Genomic DNA, 19,100 nt, shown 5'->3' with positions numbered 1-19,100 from the left:
TATCATGAAAGGAGCTCAGAACAGTAGATCATTCAGTCCTGTGGCTCTTACTCATTCACAGGACTACTGAAAGGAATAAAGTTTATTTGTGTGAGCAATATTGCAGGAAGGAGCCTCAGTTTGCAGTGCACCGTCAGCAGCGAATGGTTCTGCAGTGTAGAGAAAGGCCAGAAACAACCGCCTCACCATATGTAATGCCTGGGAAGGCCATCCAAGCAAAGCCTGGGCTAAAACATGAAACAGTACTTCCTCTGCAACTATGACTGTAAGGCAGAGTAGCAATATAACCTTTAGAAACAGCCTCCTTCATGTGCATAACCCCGACATACTGTTTCCCAGTCACTCCCTACAGTATCCAGCTCCACAACCCCCCCCAGTACGTTGCAAAAGGAGAGGGTTCTTTAGAGTTATTTTAAGTATACTCTCTTTCAGTCTTTCATCGTGGTTCTCTGCAATAAAATCAGCTCCCGCTTTGCCACTCAGTCTTTTGCATGGCGCAATCACAGCTTCCCCTGGGTGCCTTCTTTCTGGACCAAATAACGCCACTCCAGTTGGCTATCGCTGTACTGAAATATCCCCCTTGGGCTCCCCAGCTTTCATTATCATTTCTGCTGTTTGCTCTATTCTATCTCTTTCTGGAAATGAGGCTACTGAAACTGAACTAATTACTCCAGGCTCAGAGGATGTTCTATGGGGGTGCTGAATTGTTCTCATTTTTCCTTACACCACGGCCAACACTCATGTGTTTAAATATCGACAACTATTTCAGTGTATCAGTGCAGTGCCAGCAGCAGTGCAAACCTCCACAGGGAACAAGATCAGAACCCATACCCATGATGCTCCCCAAGCCACAGTTAAGTGGAGAAGTAAATTAAGAAGTCCTCATTTTCTCAACCCCTCTTACCTTAAATCCTGTTCCCAAAATGGACATTTTCCCAGGGGCTCACCCAACTCAGAGGTATGAATCCCAACCCCAGTGTGCCCATAACACATTCTCACTCTAGCCAGGGATGCCTTGGCAGCAGTCATAATATGCAACATGGATTGGACAAGCTGCCCATGGGCCTTGCAGCTCCTTTCCACTGTACAGGTCTAACTTTGCTCAACAACTAGCTCTGTAGCCAGTTTTGCAGTTTGGGTGTGTTTGCACTGTTTGCATGAGAACCAGCTATTAAGCAGGCATCGGCATTCCAGGCGATTCCAAGGAGTCCCAAAGAATAGCGCTAGGTTGGGCCAGTCAGAGCCATCTGATCTCAAGGTGACAAAAGCAGGGGTAAGGGAGGCAGGGTCCAAAGGGAACCTTGCCATGGCTGCACCTAATTGTTCAGAATGAAAGAGAAGTCAGCTGTGATAGCAGCCAATGCCTGAGCATTCAGGGCCAGCCCAAAACCTTTGAAAACACCTTGTGACTCACCAGCTCCTGCTTCACACCGACTCAGGTGGTAATTAAAGGTGTCTCCATAGAACCTCACCACCCCTGATAACATGGTGGTTTTCCACCCCTCTGATAACTGCCTGGTCTCTCCACAACCTCAAGCTCTGTCTCCAGCCCTTCTCTCCTCGTGACATTCCTGGTCAGCAGAGAGGAGGTAGAGTTGGCAGACATCAGCATCCCCATCTGCCCTGCTGGTTTGATGGCTCTCATCACCACAGGTATCCTTATAAAACCTGCCAATTATCCCACACATAGGCAGTTTCTATGGGTTGAAGAGAAGTGACAGCCCATATCCTTCATGAAAATCAATTAGACTGCATGCTTAAGGGGGAATAAACTTTGGCTAGGGTATTTGTCTCTTGTTGTATTTAATCTTGCTGTAGACACATTCAGGCACGACAGTTTAACTGCTGATGTACATCAGACAGACAGCGTCACTGACTTACCTATCTTGGCTCCCAGCTTTCGGCTGCAAGAACATTGCTACGTAAGTTCACCATCCTTTGCATTAGACAGGTGTTTATCTCATTCCTCCATTTAAACCTGCATAATAGTTGAAATTACTCCTGCTCATCTTCCCATGGTTCACCAAACATGCTCTTTAAGATGGAAGGCAAGGTATTATATGCATTCACACAGGCAGGAATTTTTCATTTGAAATAGAGTGCATGCTGCTGTTGTCTGCCCTGCATTCAACTCAGCTTGCAGAACTGTTCCCACTATCCAAAACCATTTGATGCACAAGGCAATTTTTTGTGTGAGCACAGTGGTATAGTGAAGAACTAGTTAAAGTACAATAGCAGGGTCTAACTACTGAGGGGCAGCTTGTTTGGGGTTACTGGGTTTGGAGGTTTTTTTCCATGCTAAAGGAATTGCGTATTTTGAAACCCCTCCTCCTCACTGAGAGCATGCCAGATAATTAAACTGAAGCTCTTATTTTTAAAATCTAATTTACTTTTGAAAACACATGCTGCTGGACTATTTTTAGGGTTTTCTCATGTGGGCCAGCGGAAATAGGCTAGCCAGTTAGCACAAGGGCTTACAGGCTGCGCTGAGCAGTCTTCAAGCTGAACACCATAGAACCACAGAATCATAGCACAGTTTGAGTTGGAAGAGACCTTCAAACCTCATCCAGTCCAACTCCCTTCAATGAGCAGGGACATCTTCAACTAGATCAGGTTGCCCTGAACCACATCCAGCCTGGCCTTGAAGGTCTCCGGGGATGGCGCATCCACCATCTCTCTCTGGGCAACCTGTGCCAGTGCTTCACCACCCTCAGGGTAAAGATTTTTTTCCTCATAACCAGCCTGAATCTCCCCTCTTTTAGTTTAAAACCATCACCATGAATCACTAGAACAATGAAAACAAAAACGGGAATAAGTATCTAATATTGATCTTCGGGTTTGAAAAAGCTGGTTTTTAGCAAAACTAAACCTGGGTCTACAGCTTTGACTCGGGAGTTTTTCTTTAATTTATTACCAAATGCAACATCTCATTCTGGCATTTGACAGACCACCCTCACCACCGAAATCAGTGGGAACAGTCCTTGCCCAGCCAAGGACTACAACACTGCATTAGCCCCTAGAAGCCCCTAGAAGTTTTGTTCACTATACTGCAACCCAGAGCAAAATCATCTACCTACCTAAACTTACAGTGAATGACTCAGTGCCACTAATTTTCTGTGATACACTGGCATGCAACAAAGAAATCCTCTCGGGATCCTCCACAAAAAGCACCTCAATGGGTACCCAAAATTGCTCCAGCCTCTGAAATCTCTCTCCTTTCTGCTGGCAGCACTCCCCACCACAGGGCTGGGAGTCCAGCATCAGTCCCCAGGCACCAGGCCTGCCTACCCAGTGGCAGCTTCCCTTGCTATCAGCCACATCCTCTGCTTTGATGCTTCACCTAGGGCAAAGGACCTGCACTCTGGGGACTGGATACGGCTCACAGCCTCACCACCTCTATTTTTCCAAATCCCTGCCTGATAATATACTGGAGAGAGGCTCACAAGACCTGCTCAGCAAGAGAAAGTTGACTTTCCCTCACTTTAGTTCCTTGTTCGCAGCCAAACACAATACATTAGCAAAGGCACAACAGCCCAGCAGTGTTTATCCAAGAATACCACAGGGCCAGAGAAACTGTGAAACACTGCGGGATGCAAAGTTTCCTCCAGTTATTTAACTGCCTCGAAAATGCAAATGCATTCACCATACCCCTTGCTGCAACCCTGGCCCTGTTCACTTCCCCCACCTGGGAGCAATATTTCATACCAGTGCAATTTTAAAGCAGGGTGTTTTTATTAATTTTAAAGCCTCAGACTCTCACAGGTCCAGGTGTTACTCCACAGCACTCGAGGACAGAAATCCGGTCCTTGAAGAGGCCTCTTCTCTAATCTTCTCGGGGGTTCCTGTTCGCCTGCTCACTCATGACTCATTCCTGAGACCTCTATGCCATGGGAAATCCATGTGCTGTTCACATGAGCAAGATCTATCCATGTAAGGGCTCTGGGAGCAGGCTGTGAATTTGCTGACCCAAAGGTATTACCCGTCCCTCCCGGCTCGGCTGCAACGCCTCCATGCACTCCTATCTCCTGGCGAGCATCCCACATCCCACACATCCTGCAACACGGATCCCTCCCTGCACTTTTGCTTTCAGCTGCCTTACGACACCAGGGGAAAAGAGCTTATACATGTTCTCCTGCGCTTCCATGTAGCTTTTGAAAGACCCCACTATCAACAGCCATTACTGCCTTCAGCACAACAGCAGGAAGAGCCCATTCCTCAAGCATCATGCCACCAAAGCTCCCACCAAGCAGATCTGTTTGTTCACTGACAACACACCACCACACGCATACATTTGCACCATGACCAGAATCTGTCCCAAAATTATCTTAACAAGTAGGATGCCATTTAACACTGTGCTTTTAAATGATCTGGTGAATGAGTCCATCCTTGCTCCCTTACCCACCTCTGCCAGCTCAGTCCATCATGGGCACAATTACCTTTCCCAAAGCCTGTTGATAGGAGAGGTCTAATTTTCTTCTCTATTACCAATCCGGTATCATTTAAATCAAGTCAAAACCAATTTCTTTTCCTTATCAGTGATGAGCCAAGAAAATCCCTGTGGGAACCTGCAAGTGTCCCAAGCAGCTTCTCAGCCATCAAGCTGGTCCATGTATTTACTGCAGGATGCCAACAGCCCCCATACAGTACCATACTCTAAAACCTCCTTGGTCGTACCCAGTAACAATTGCACCACAAAAGGGTACTGCTTACAATGAACTGAGCGTAGGAATCAAGGAATAGAATAAAATACCACCAAGATGACAAGCACTGCTGGAATGGAGCCCAAGGAAATGGTCACGTCCCATAAGCCATGCTGTGCAACTTCCTCCTTACCCACAAACTGCCATGGTAAGGTCGTGTGATGATTCAAAAGCATCAGTGCAGTGTAACAGCTTAAGTTAATTAAAATAACAAAGACAAGCCTCTGCAAGGTATAGGCATAAGTGCCTGTGCCCCATCCATGCTGCTGAATGGATCCACACCAATGATAGCTCCTTGCGCTCAACTCCTCCCAGAAACTTACCCCTCACTCCTGCTATCAAAACAAGCCTACAACTGCCTTCTCACTGACTCATTTCACCTGATCGATGGTGTCCTCTCTCCTGTTCTTACAGGGGAGAGATGTAGCTTTATGGCCACCAGATTCTACCTCCTCACAGCCTACAACAGCAGGATTGCTGTATTACCTTTTGGGAAATGGGAAGCTTACGCACTGGCAGACAAATGCAGCCATGCTGAACCCACTGATAGAAACTCTTTGTTATAGGAAATCCCTGAAAGCAAGGACAGATCAAGAGCTGCATTTGAGGCTTTGGGTGGCATAGTCCTCTATAATGTCTGTGTGTTTTTTCAGGCTGCCCAACTGAACACCTCTGACAAAGTAACCAGAGAGCAAGCTGGCTGCACAAGCTCTGGGGGAATTCTGTCTCCATGTGTATGTCTTTTAAAATCTTTAATACACTTACCAGGTACGTAACAATTACAGATTTATACAGAGATGGTGCAGTAAATAGCTTTTGGTCAGAAGATTTAGGAGACAAAAGCATTGGAAAAGTCAGCCTACAACACCAAGCAGCTGCTCACTTCTCTGTCCAGCAGCTAATACTAATACTTGGTGTTAAAGGAGAGATCAGAACCAGTCCACTGTTCACAGGGATCCAAACACCCACCCTGGCCCCTGCTAGTGCACAGAAAACCAAGCTGCTCAAGGACACAAACAGCAGCAGCGCTGCTACTCATCATCCTCGCAGGAAGAGAGCACATCTTGGTGATGAACATCCTCATCCATCTCCTCCTTGCTTTTTCTGTACAGCCTCTACTGGGCCAGCCACAGAGATATTTTGGATGGAAGCTGCTAGTTTCAGGAAGCCATCTGAAAGGAGACCCTACTCTTTCTGCACTACACACTGGCCAGAGCAAATTACTACAGGCACTCACACACTCCAGAAATCAGCTCTCTTTTGCTCTGGTGTCAACTAATCAAGTGTGGCTTTCTCCTTTTACACCTCCACTGGAGGCAAGGTCAGGGGGGTAGACCATAATGCTTTCCTCTGACTTCTGAGGGAGAACTCAATCCCTGTTCAGGACAAGGGAGAAAAGCTCCAAGCTGTTGATGTCCCCAGGCTGTGCACCACTAGGTATTTACTCTGGATGACATGGAAGACTTCTTACTGATAACCAACAGCTTGGTTCAATAAGCACTGCACAAATGCCAACACATTAACCACGGTGTCTTTTTCACTCAAAGTAACTGAGTAACTTCTGTGGTGAGACACTGGAACAGGCTGCTCAAGGAAGGTGTGAATGCTCCATCCATGGCAGTGTTCAAGGCCAGGCTGGACAGGGCTTGGAGCAATTTGATCTAGCGAAGGTGTCCCTGCCCGTGGCAGGGGTTTGGAACTGGATGACTTTAAGGTCCTTTCCAACCCAAACCATTCTATGATTCCATGAGCAGTTATAGAACAGAGAGCATTTGCAGAAGCATTAGGGAAAGGCATCTGCACCTTGTGTCACCCACTCACAAGAGGGATGAAAGACCACATGAGACCTGTTAGCTTTCAGCCAGGAACACAATATACTGATAAAATTATGCTTCTTGTGTATATAATCATATTTTCCAATCATTATTCCAAAGCCTTGCTTGCATCAGAACCTAAGTGTTTAGCTGCAGCCCTAAAACTCCTTAGAGTGGCTATAACTGCTATTAAGGTACTTTCCAACATGACAAGGGGAATAATCATAAAGCTGATGTATGCCAATATGATTATTATGGGTGTTGCTAGTATAACCATTTCTGGGACTTTTTTCTTAATGTTATACTCATAACTGAATCAAACTATATGAACAAAAATGTTCAGAGGGAAACAAACCTTTGTGAGCCTGCCAGTCAAATCTGTACTTCACAGTCTCACCATTGTGAGGTAATGGAGGTCTGCAATAAGCGTACACATGCTGAGCTCTCAGTCTGTCCTGCTCCTGCTTAACACTGGGTGTTAAAGCAACCCATAGCATTCCAGGAAAGGAGCACAATTTCTCCACTGCCATTCCAGGTCTCATCAGCATTTGTGGCCACAAGCCACAATCAGGCACAACCTCCTGCCCTTTGGCCAGGCAACTCTCCCTCCCACCCAAAGAGGGAACAAATTCACAATGTATTCAGAGAGGCTGCAGCAGTTTGCTTGAGGGATTGTCAGGTAAGAGAATAGAGCAAAGACACACATCACCGGTTGTACCGCTACTTGCGTTAACCTCTCAGCCAGGGACTCAAGTGCCCAGGAACAGATGGGGAGAAACATAGTAACAGGGACCTCTAAGTATAACATACAAGCATATATAAGAAACTTGAAACTGTATTTCAGGGTTTGTTTTACTCTGAAAGCTTAAGGGGGAGAAGGGAATGTTCTTGAAACCGCAGTTAAAAAAAGCCCAAGAAAAAGGCATGAAATTCTATTTTGTGCCCAAATATTCCTCTATCATCCTGGCTGAATAAGTTTTAGATTGATTTTCATGTTGCCCCAAGAGACGTAATAGCATCTTGAATGGTTCAATTACAATAGAAAGCAGAGAAGTAACAAACAGATAACAGTATGCTCATGAGTAAAAGAGGATATGGTCTCTATAAACACACATGTATGCATACATATGTATCAGAACTTAAAAGCATTAACAGATTTGGTCAAGCTGTGCTAATACACTGGTATTGCTCATTTGCTTGGAGTCCGTTTAGTTTGTGGGGGTTAGGACAAGAGGCTGAGGTTAAACTGAGGTTAGCAGACACGTGTCAGCCAAGCCTGACCTAATCCCGGGTTTCTTCCTGGTCATTGTGTCTTCCTCTCTAAATAATATTAAAAATAGGAAGAAACCACAGGGATGCAGTTGGGTTCCAAATAACTATTTTTAGTAGCTGCACACAAACACACAAGGCAGAGCTGTGCACACTGACTGCTCCTCCAAAACCTCCTCCCTGGCTCCATGGATGTCCTGCTTATAGCCTCTGCCCTTCCCACCATCAGTCCTGACACACAAGATAAGGAGACTCTTAAGACTGAAATGGGAACAACATGTTTCCAAAGTTCTATATTAACCTAAGTGTTGTCTAATACCATTCCTCCACCTGGTATAAGAGGACCTTTGTAATACAGCATAGGTGACTTTGAGCTGCTTGGATCTGCCATCCAAGCATCCCCTGTGAAAATTAAATGCATGGGCTTATTTCTACAACTCGCGGTAGATCCCAGACCTAGGGAAACTTCTCAGCCATCCAGCTCCCAAATCAGGCCTGAAAGTACGGGTTTGATGAGCAATAAGAAAACGGAAATAATATAGCTTAAACCACAGAGGTGCCAGCTTTTACTGCCTTTCATTGAGTACACAATATTTTGCTCCCACTATTTCAAGGGAAATAACACCCCACGCGACTGTTACGGGATGTAAAACGTGTACCGTGCCATTAGGATGGAGCTCATAATTGAAACATTTGAGCACCAAATGAACTCCCAAATGTAAAGTTTTTAATTTTCATTCAACCAGGACATTAAAATCTGGGGTGGGGAGGAGGAAGAGGGGGAAATTACTACCTCAGAGTGCTTTTAAGCTCTATTCTTTCTGATATAGTAACTGGGATAGGCTCAGACAAGATGTCAGCAGCTGCTGGCATACTCCAGCATCTTGCTCCAGATGCCACTGCTTGATTCTCCTTTGTCATCCCTACCCCAGTCCCACATAAGAGGTTATCAAGAGGCTTATCAAGGAGGTGTGGTCTGCTGCACAAAGGAAGGAGTGCCACCACCTTCATCCATATGCCTTCACCCTGCACAAGGAATGAACAGGTATCTGTCAGAGAATGGGGCTCCCATCAGGGCCACTGTCTAAGTTCGGGCCAGACACACCCAAGATGAGCCCAACAGGCTGAAGCACCCACTAAAAGAACCAGCTCAGACTTTGTCTGAAGGCATGTGACCATCATTTATAGGCAGGAGAAGGTTATCTTGCAATACTGATCTTATTCAGCAGCTTCCAAGATGACTGGGTATGACACCAGGCTAAAAAACCTCAGCTAAAACCACTAAATGCTCTGCACAGCCGATGGGGAAGCCCTGAAAAGCTGGTTTGTGTCTTGCAGATCCTCAGAACATCTTCCCCGACACTTGTGTTCATAAACTGTCTTAGAGCAATCGCAGACTACATCATGCACAAACTCACGCTCCTCACATACCCATATTCTTCACAGGTTGCCTGCTTCACTGCCTGGACAGAATTCAGGGTACTGAATTTAGCCCAGAAAATTTTGGAAGGGTTGACATTTGCTTGCTAGAAAGAGAAACAGCTAGGATGGCTGCTTTTGCATAGCTTTCTCTCTCCCCCCCCCCCCCCCCCCCAAATTATATTGGCCATGACACCTCCAGAAAGGACCCTGCCACCACTTCTCATCCATGTCAGATGGACCAAATCCATCGATTTCAGCACCTGCGTCCATGTGCCACTCAGCTGGGGAATGGCACCCTGACTTATTGAACCTCCAGAGTACAAGCCCTGTGTCTTCTCCTGTAGCAGTGCAGAGAAACGCAAGAAGTCTGCCACCTATTAAGTTGCTTTATCATGGTGTTTCAAGTTCTGAGCAGAGAGGAAGGATGAATTTGTGGTTATGCCACTGTATAGAGATGTAGCTTCCAGCACTCCTAGCCTCCTACCACAGATTGCCCAAATAGTTTCAAGCAGGTCAAATAATCTCTCCCATCAGAATTCCCCACTTTTTAAGTGCCTGAGAAGGAAACCAACCATGGAGCACTCAGACATCAAAATGGTGAGGACTGTATAAACAGATACATATCTCACTGGTGAAGAAACAGGCTGATGTGTTTAATGGTTTATAATGGCTGTTTTAGTTGCCATTAAAGTACTTCAGAGCAAGCAACGCGTCCTTGGATTAAATCTAAATAAATGTAAACAGCAATAAAAAATGGCTTTTATAACAAGAACGCCTGACTCGTTTGCACCTGTAACTCTAAATATATATAACAGGATGCCAAACTACATACTGCAAGATGGTAAAAAGCAAACCAACATTACAGTCATTTGTATAGAAAGCATAATGACACAGGGAGAGAGGCAAAACAAAATGGACAACTTGCTAGGGTCTGATTGGAACATCTGAGAAAATGCCATTTGCTCGAGTCAGGACTGAGCTACCAAGGAGATTTGTGCCAGGTAAAGCTACAACAAAATGGAGATGAAAACTCTGAATCATGTCCCTGGAAGGAAGATCCATGAGGGTCAGGATGAAGTTCATTTAAACCCACTGAGCTGATACAGAGGGAGTTAGAGAGAGCCGCAAAACAAAATGAAAGGCTCAGTATGAAGGAGCCTGCACAGGCAGTGCTGCAATGTCAGAAACGCAACACAGTGCCATCTGAAACCTACAGGCACAGTACCAGGGCTCCTGGTACACAGACCAGGAAAAAACAGCGGGGTACTCCTGGGGAAGGCTTCATCCTGCAACACCAGGGTCAAGCACAGCGCCCTGCGACCCATGTCCCTGCCAGGAGATGCACTGGGAGAGAGGAGGGAGGCTCAGTAGCCTCTGGGGAGGGCATCCTCAGATGGAGTAGAACCACCAGAGGAATGTGACGGAGCCGCATCAATTCACACCGGGGAAGAGGATTTGCCCCTTTCTTTTGCTCCCACTTGGCATTCTCCTTTGGGTCTCTTATGGGAGAGAAGGTGTCTTAACACAATAGATAATTAGCTGTAATGCATCCTCTGTGGCCGTAAAAACTTAACAGGGCTTATCTGTAGACCTGATCTAGGCTTCCAGTTATCCTTGTTCTCCCAGTTCCTACCCCCCTACCACCCGTCAATATTTGCATCTCAGCTTGACAGGTATTTTGTATTCAAGCTTAATAAAAGTGTTTGCATGTGCCTGTGCACGCTTAGGAGACGCTAGCAGGAAAACACCAGATTTCAACTCCGACTCTCCAAGATGTGGCTCATTCCATCTTCCTTTCCCTGACAAACAGGGAGCTGAAATAAGAAACGTCAACTTTGGTTGCTGTACTGAACGCTAACTGAAAAATATCGAGCTCTTTGTTTAAAAAAGAAAAGAAAAAATCCCCAGGATACTGATGCATCACCGTGTTGCATCTGTGTCAAGCTCTGGGTAAACAAGCAGCAACATGAATGAAATCTGTCCAGAAAGACTGCATTTCAGCGCCAACCACGCAATCTCTGGCCAAACCACTGCATATGTAACAAAGTTTGATCTCGCTTGCGAGCGCTCAGCTGCGCTTCTGCCATTTCCTGTGGAAAATTGAAGCTCCGAACGATGTCTATCACCCGGCCCTCGCCGCACCCCAGCCAGCAGCTCCTAAACACTGACACACACACACAGAGTCCCGCAGGCAGCCCCGGCAGAGCCAGAAGGGCATGCTCGGCAGCCCCTTCCCCGCGCTCCGTCGGGCACCACCAGGAAGGGGCAAACCCACCCCTCCGTTCCCCCGGCCACCCCGTCGCCGGCGGCAGGTGCCTCGCCCGCCCCGCGCCCGTTGGGACGGAAGAAACGGACGCCCGCCGAGGGATGGGGGGGTCCGCCCGGTCCCGCCCCGGCGCAACAGGTGGTCGGTGGCCCCCGGTCTTGCCCCGCGGCAGCACTCACCGCTGGCGTTCTTGCCGCAGATGAGGTGCTGGTAGGGCTGCAGCAAGCCCCAGAGCTCGGGGTCGTTGTTGACCGTCTGCTCCAGCGCCTCCAGGGTGAACCGGGGCGCCTCCTTCTCCTTCTCGGCTGGGGTGGCGGAGGTGGCCGGGGGGCGGCCGGGCGGCGGGAGCGGGGCGGCGGGGCCGGCCAGCACCCTCGCATGGATGTCGCGGAAGAGGCTCTCGGTGCCGGCGGTGAGGTAGATGGCGGCGTGCTCGTGGATGCGCAGGGCCACGCGGCTGTCCACCATCCACCGGTAGAACTTGCCCACGGAGAAGGCCAGCCCGCACCTCGCCGACTTGCCGCGGCTGAAGCGGTCGCCGCCGCTGCTGCTCATGTTGTAGAGGGAGAGGGCACCCAGGGCGGCCGATGTGCAGCGGGCCGCCAACGTCCACCCCAGGACGATCTCCATGGCGCTCCGCACTTCGTGCTTGGTGCACTTGGCGAAGCGGAGGCTCAGCCGCTGCGCCTCCCGGGCGATGCGCACCAGCGCCCGGCTCACCAGCGTCGAGAGTCGCGCCGCCGCATCCCGGCTCCCGGGGCTGGCGGCGGCGGCGGCCGGCGCCCGCGGCTCCCGGCGCGACGGGGGCAGCAGCAGCGCCTCCACCTCCTCCAGGCTCCAGGGGACCTCCTCAAGGTCGGGCAGGAGCCGGGAGCACTGCTGCCCCGCGCAGTCCAGCACCTCGGAGTCTTCCGCTAGGACGGTGTTGACAGTGTCGAAGCTGTTGTGCCGACTGTGCATGGAGTCAGTTAGGTGCGGCCAGCAGCTTCCTCCATAGGGGTACGCGGGGTGCGAATCCGAGCAGCACAGCGACAAGTTGGAGGAGCGCACCGAGTCCGCCGCGCCACCATACCCGGAGTCCAGCGTCAGGTCTTCCAGCGTCCTCACCGCCGTCTTACCTCTCCGGGCCATCGCTGCACTTCATGCTGCACCCGCGGGACCCGGGCGGGGAGCGGCTCACAGGAAAGGCGGAAAAGGGGAGGAGAACAGCGAGACCCACCGGCCGCTTCGCTTCACTCCGCCGGACAGAGGCTGCTGCTACTGCCGCTCCGCCAGACTCCAACCAAGCGGCGGTGCTGCCCGCCGCCCTACCCCCAGATCAAGCTCCCGCTCCTGCACTGCGCCGCGCCGCCGGCCCGACACCGCACCGCAGCACAGCGCCGGCCAGGCGGCGCGGGGAGGGCGGGGCCATGCAAAGCGCCTCCGGCTCTCAACCAATGGGGCGGCGCGGGGGGCGGAGACATGCAAAACACCGTGCCTGGCGGCCAATGGGGCTGCACCCTGCGCCTGACCGAACCTCCCCGCAGCTCCGCGGGGCGCGGAGCCACTCCGCGCAGCCCCGCGCAGCGAGGGGCGCGGCCCTGTCCCGCTCGCTGTCCCCGGCGTGTCCAGGTGACGCGGGGCCCCGCCCGGGCCGCAGCCTGCGCGCAGGCAGGAACCCGCGGTCCAGTTCCCCTCCGAAGGCGCGGGTTTTGTGCGCCCCGAAGATGACCACATTAGTCCGGCGCTGGCCCAGCCGGGTGCGTGGCGATGCGCGGGGCGGAATGTGGCCAACCGCGTCCTCTGTGCCCCCCGGCTCCGCAAGGTGTGAAGCACGTTTCCATTACATCCAGCACAGCCGCCGCTCAGGCGCGTAAACCGGCGTCCCGCTCCAGCCCTCCCTCGTTTTTCACAGCAGGAGTTTCCTGATGTTACTATAAACAGAAGAAAGGGAGCACCGGCATACACACAAATAGCATGAGACTGTCAAGATGTTTTGAAACTGAGCAGAAACTGCCACGTAAGAATACCAGGCATCAGTGGAGTCAGGAAGAGCAATTTACAAATAATTAAAACAAGTACAATAAAGCCCTTAAGTTTTTCTTGAAATTAACCCCACAAGTATCACAAAAGCTTTGGCAAGTAAGATTTGTACTGGGCTTAGGGCACAGTTCCTACGCCCATTAAGATTTTTTGTGCAATATACAGACAATTTATCCCCAACTAACGTATTTTAATCTTACACTGCTAGGCTTTAGCAATATTAGGAGTCGTCTGCCTAATATCCCAGGCGACAGACTGAGAATGTATATGCTTGTGCCTTCTGGTTTTGAAGAAATGTTTTATCCTTTTAAGTGTAAAATACCAGTGAAATTCTATCCCTTTAAGGATAAAAGCCTAGCACGCACATTTCTCTATCATGCCAACAGAGGCAGCCAAAATTCTTGAGCAGACAAGGCGAGTCACGTAAGAGATTTCCCCATCCAAACAAGCAAAGCCTGGCTATCCTTCAACAGCAACTTCCTACCGGAAAGACACTAACACAATTACAGGTAAGTTCATTTGTCAGGTTGGGGAGAACTATGACACCATCAAAAACGCTGAGACGGGGTTGCCTTCCAAATTAAGTCAAGTGCTGTCAGAAACTGGTTTCTCAGCACAGACTTGGCTCTTCCGCAGGGTACACCATGCACTCAATAGGTTTCCACAGAAATCCTCACCACCACCATATCCTGATAAAAGAGCTGAGGACAGGAGCAACCTGAACTAGAGCCACTGTCATGCTGCGAGTGAGAAGCTGAGGCCCACACTGCCGGCAGCAGCTAGGCTTTGGGGGAGGATCACGAAAAAAGCGAGCATGACTTGAGAGCAAAATCGGATGGACTTTGTGGCCACTCAGCTGTAAGGCTCGCAGTAGAGCCCTCTGCTGTCTTCAGTGCTTCAGTGCAGTGGCTGTTCATACAATCAGAGAAGAGTTAGGATTGGAAAGGACCTTAAGATCATCCACTTCCAACGCCCCTGCCATGGGCAGGGACACCTCACACCAGACCGTGTTGCCCAAGACTCTGTCCAGCCTGGCCTTGAACACTGCCATGGATGGAGCATTCACAACTTCCTTCAAAATCCGTATTTCCATTTGTTAGGGGAACGCAGGCACCACTGGGACCAAACCCCTCACTCTCCATTTGCCTGACTCTGTTCCTGTGCTTTCACAAAGTGCCACAACGGCTCACACTGAGCACACTTGACAGCATGTCAAACTGAGGGAAAGTCCATGTTTGGGAGGTTTTCTAATAAATGGTCTGTTGGGCTTCACGGGGGCACAAGGAGGGTGTCCAGGGAGTATGGAACAAGTGATCTGGGTGGTTTGCTTACCAGCCTTTGTAAAAAATGGTGTTTCATAGGTCAACACCAGCCTTAGGTGTTGCATCATTTTTTTATGCTGCAGCATTAACTGTGCATTGAGATGAACAAGATAAGTGAGGAGTGAACAGTTGTCTCAGGCTGTGTGCAGATTCAAGCATTCATGTTGCCAGCTCAGAGCCAGTTTATAGTTGAAAAGAGGTTGGAGGGTTTTTTTGTTTTAATTTGGAAAGCAAAATACTGAAAACATTACTGGAGATTTTGTAGTAACAATGAGATGTGCGACTCACATCCTAATTTGATTCCTGGTCACACTACCAGTTCAGAAGATGTTGCCACACTTGGGCACACCAAAGGCACGTCAGCAGCTGGTTTAAACCTTTGAAAGTGGCAGCGAGAGCTTCTGACTCATTTAGTCAAAAGATTAATGACCTCATTGAAAGGGCTTGAAGTTCAAATCACTGCAGAGTGGCCATTCTGGATGTCCAGCGACCTTTTGGTGCCTAAAGGATCTCACCTGCCTGGGCGCAGATACACTGGCTGCTGCATCCCAAAGCAAGCTACTGAAGGACATCTTAAAGTGCTCCTGAGACAGGGTGACTTCCTTCTTGAAACTGCCCTGGGAAAAGATGGGATCAAACAGTTTGAAGGGAAAAACCCACACCCTTGGAACATGTGCAGTACCTGCATGGGGTGAGCTCTGGAGACAGTCCTGAGCTTTAATCCAGAAAGGGTACCACACCTCTCCTGCCCTGGGCCAAAAGGCTGGTGTCTGCAGCTGTACCCCCACCCTGCAAGCTGGGGTCATTTGCTTATTAAACAAAAACATCCTCTGCAGAAAACAAAGTCCCTTTATATGCCAAAGGCTGGGGGGGGGGGGGGGGGGGGGGGACAGACAATTTTCAGCTTGTTGGAGACATGGACATCAATTATCCTTATAGAGAATTCAGACAGGGACTGATTAAGTACCATTCCAGGATGATAAGTGCCAGCAAAAACCCTGAAAGAGGGAAACTGAACCACGTTTTAGAAAGGTGCTCAGGGAAAACTTAAGTGAATGGGAATTTGACAATTGTATCAGGAGAGAAGTAAGTGCCAGGATGCTTTCCTTCCCCACCCAGTCAACTGCCTGCAAGTGGCATTTTCTTGCCGTAGGGAAAAGCATGACAGCAAACAGGCTGTTGGACAGAACAAGAATGTACCTAGGATAGGGCTACTACATATTTTTATATTCAGAATGCAGTGCACTGCAGTACAGCTTGGATCAAAAGCAGCATTCACAGGATCTCCCAGTGCTATCTCTGACTGCTAGGAACAAGTGGTGAGCCTTAGGAAAACCGTGCTTATATTGCTTGGGAAGTCAGAGTGCTAATGTTTCTAATCACAGGAGGTTAATTTACAAAGCAAGGCTGTAATCCTGTACCTGTAAAGCAGGTGTGAAATGCACATCCCTGGTGGAGGAGCCTTTGGGGCTGCTGCGAATACGACATCCATCAAAAAAGGAACCAAGCCCTGGCATCAGGTAGCACTGTCCCTGCAGGGCTACTGGGCGAGTGCTGCCAACTGTTCAGACAAGCAGGCTCAGGAGTTGACTCTGGTGTTGCTTCCCAAGCACACACATCATGGAAAGGAGTGGGGATGAGTGACACAATGAGGCCACCAGCTCGCTAGCTGGAAGGGAGGCACTGGTGGTGCCTCCAGTGTGAGTGGGAAGGAAGGACACATGGAGGCTGAATGCTGTACAATCCACTTTTTCCCGTCTGGATCAGCTCCGTCCTGCTGATTTCAGCAACCGGCTACATTAGGAGCCCTGGCAAGGACTCAGCAGGAGCTATTGCCCCACAGAGAGGCAAGGTTCAGCCGATCAGCTGCTTCTCTTGTAGACACTAAGGAAAAAACCTGCCCTTGAATTTCAGCTCACTATTGCCTAGCCAAACTCCTCTGCTGCACAAAAGCAGCAGCTCCTACTTCCCACTGAGCTCAAAACCCTTCCTGACTTTCTTCCTGCAGTCCCCACACCACTGTATGTTGAGAGTAGAAGTCCATTGGAGACTCATGCCTGGCTCCCCCCTCCCCCCCCGAGCTATTACTTGGGATTTTTCAGAAGCTCAGATTCTCAGAGAAACTCCCAGCCAAAACCAAAGCTGTGGAGCCCACAGCCTCATATGTGTTGGAAGCCAAGAGCATAAGCAATTTGAGAAAGAGATCTGACAAATTCCTGAAGGCTAAAGCCACTGGTAATTTAAACAGAATGATGCACATGCAGTCTTCATCTCAGGAAGTTTCTCAACAGCTGTTTGCCAGAAAAGGGGAGGTTATGCCAGGGGAAGGAGCACGGCTCAGTTCCTCATGGGTCTGCTGCTGGTGGCTGTGTGAGACAAGATAATGTGCTGCAGAGATGGGACCAAAGCCCCAAAGGCAGTCCCTTGGTTTAAGCCCTTACTCCCACACCAGCCAAGGGCACTACCACCAGTTTGCAAGTGCAACTTGATTCAGAGGTCTGCACAGCCAACACAGCAGTACTTACTGTCTTTACAAGATCTTGGATCTTGTCCTTTGTTCTAATGAACCTTTGGCTGCAACCTCTAAACGAATCCTGACAGGTTTTAATCTCTTTGTTTCTTAAACCATCTGTGATTAAGACTGCAACATCCCTGGATGGTCCAAATAATCTTACTGTTTGAAACAGCCTTCCTAGCATCTAACCTACGAACGTAAAAAATAAAAAGATGCTCCCAAACTTGTTTTGAGGACTGGCATCGCTGTCTCATTTTATCTTAGGCAGTACTACTAAAAGCATATATAGAGCCAAGCAGAATCCACATGCAGTTAGCCCCCAGCCAGCAAGTGTAGGTGCTTCTTACAATTTGCTATAGCACTCCAAAAAGTGTAACAGTGTTCGCCTGCTTTATGTGCAGGAAGTTTATACATACATACTGCTTTTTGATCAGAACTAAAAGAAACAGGAACAGCAGGCTTTCTAGAGGACAGAGACAAGGAAAGACTCTGTTCAGCCAGTGGAAATTTCCATTCCACCTAAGACACAACAAACCTGAGTAAGGGATATGTACATGGGTATATGAGAAAACAATTTAAAGGTGAAATCTAAAGTGACAAATGTGATTGAGATAAGCAGTGGCTGTCAAGTTAGCCAGCCTTTTACTCTTCACTTGGGAGGATGTCCAGCATAAAAATGATGTAAGTTACTCTACCATTTTAAGTAATTGCTTCTGTCTATCTATCACCACTGAGATCCTCTTCCTACCTGGCAGTTCAGAAGTTTTGTCTCCTCAAGGAGAGGAGTGCTGAAAAACTCGTTTGCAAAGACTGCCATTGGCAGAGGCTAAGTACCACAGTTAGGCAACCACACTTGATGCACCCTGAGAGGGTGGTGGACTGGGTCTGGTGCTCACTTGGATCCCGGCGTGCCATGCAGCGTGTCTACAAGGTTTGAGTTGGAAAGGACCTTACAGCTCACCCTGTTCCAACCCCCTGCCATGGACAGGGACACCTTCCACTAGACCAGGTTGCTCAACTCCCCATCCAACCTGGCCTTGAACACTGCCAGGGATGGGGCAGCCACAGCTTCTCTGGGCATCCTGTGCCCATGTCTCACCACCCTCATAGTGAAGAACATCTTCCGTGTATCTAACCTGAATCTCCCCATATCGAACTAATTTGTTAGTCCTTGTTTGCAATTTAAGAGTCAGTCCTGATTTTAGAAGAGAAGAAGTATTTAGGAGGCTTTAAAAATGATACTTTATGGTACTGTAGTCCACACACAGTTTCACATGCAACATTAAGAGGTTCAGGTTCTACAATATAACATTTCCCTCTAGAAAATGTGTGAAGGGAAGGGTGGAAGAAGGACATGAGCCATGCTCTTCACTTCCCACACTCCTGGGTATTTCTTTTAAAATGGAGAGGGAAGAAAAAGGACTACAGAAGGTTATCTTAAAATCTATTCACAGCTCTGCCTCCTGCCAGTACTTAGGGCTTACTTATGTTTCTGTTGTTTAAAAGGCATGATGTCAGTTAAGGCTGTTCCCAGACAGTTCTGTTTGACAAAGAAAAGTCCCAGGTAAAGACTTTCCCTATTTCCCCATGTAACTTTGGTTTTTTTTTTTGTTGGTTGGTTGGTTGTTTTTTTCTTACAGGGGGCATTTGCAGATATACAAACGACCTTACCATCCGTGTAAAGAGATATCTTTTGCACCACAAGCTCCCATCCTCACCATCCATGCTGCCATGGCTGAGGTCCTGCTCACAAAAGAAGTCAGTGTAATA

At 48.8% G+C, this 19,100-nt stretch overlaps 1 protein-coding gene across 3 annotated transcripts in view; it reads right to left on the bottom strand.

The window, feature by feature from the left end:
• ABTB3 (ankyrin repeat and BTB domain containing 3) overlaps positions 1-12,849 on the bottom strand; it is a 170,672-nt gene extending 157,823 nt beyond the window's left edge. For all 3 annotated transcript variants that reach the window (XM_061445066.1, XM_061445067.1, XM_061445068.1), the window contains exon 1: positions 11,651-12,849. In XM_061445066.1, coding sequence (XP_061301050.1) covers positions 11,651-12,602 — 952 coding nt within the window. In that variant the 5' untranslated portion in view covers positions 12,603-12,849. The remainder of the gene's footprint in view (positions 1-11,650) is intronic.
• Positions 12,850-19,100: the final 6,251 nt, after the last annotated feature.

The sequence above is a fragment of the Pezoporus flaviventris genome, unplaced genomic scaffold (assembly GCF_033815535.1).
Source record: "Pezoporus flaviventris isolate CSIRO_AGI_PZ_B2104156 unplaced genomic scaffold, CSIRO_AGI_Pfla_v1 ptg000002l, whole genome shotgun sequence".
In the NCBI taxonomy this organism is placed as follows: domain Eukaryota; kingdom Metazoa; phylum Chordata; class Aves; order Psittaciformes; family Psittacidae; genus Pezoporus; species Pezoporus flaviventris.
Note: the sequence above shows the minus strand (reverse complement) of the source record. Positions and strands in the feature narration are given on the sequence as shown.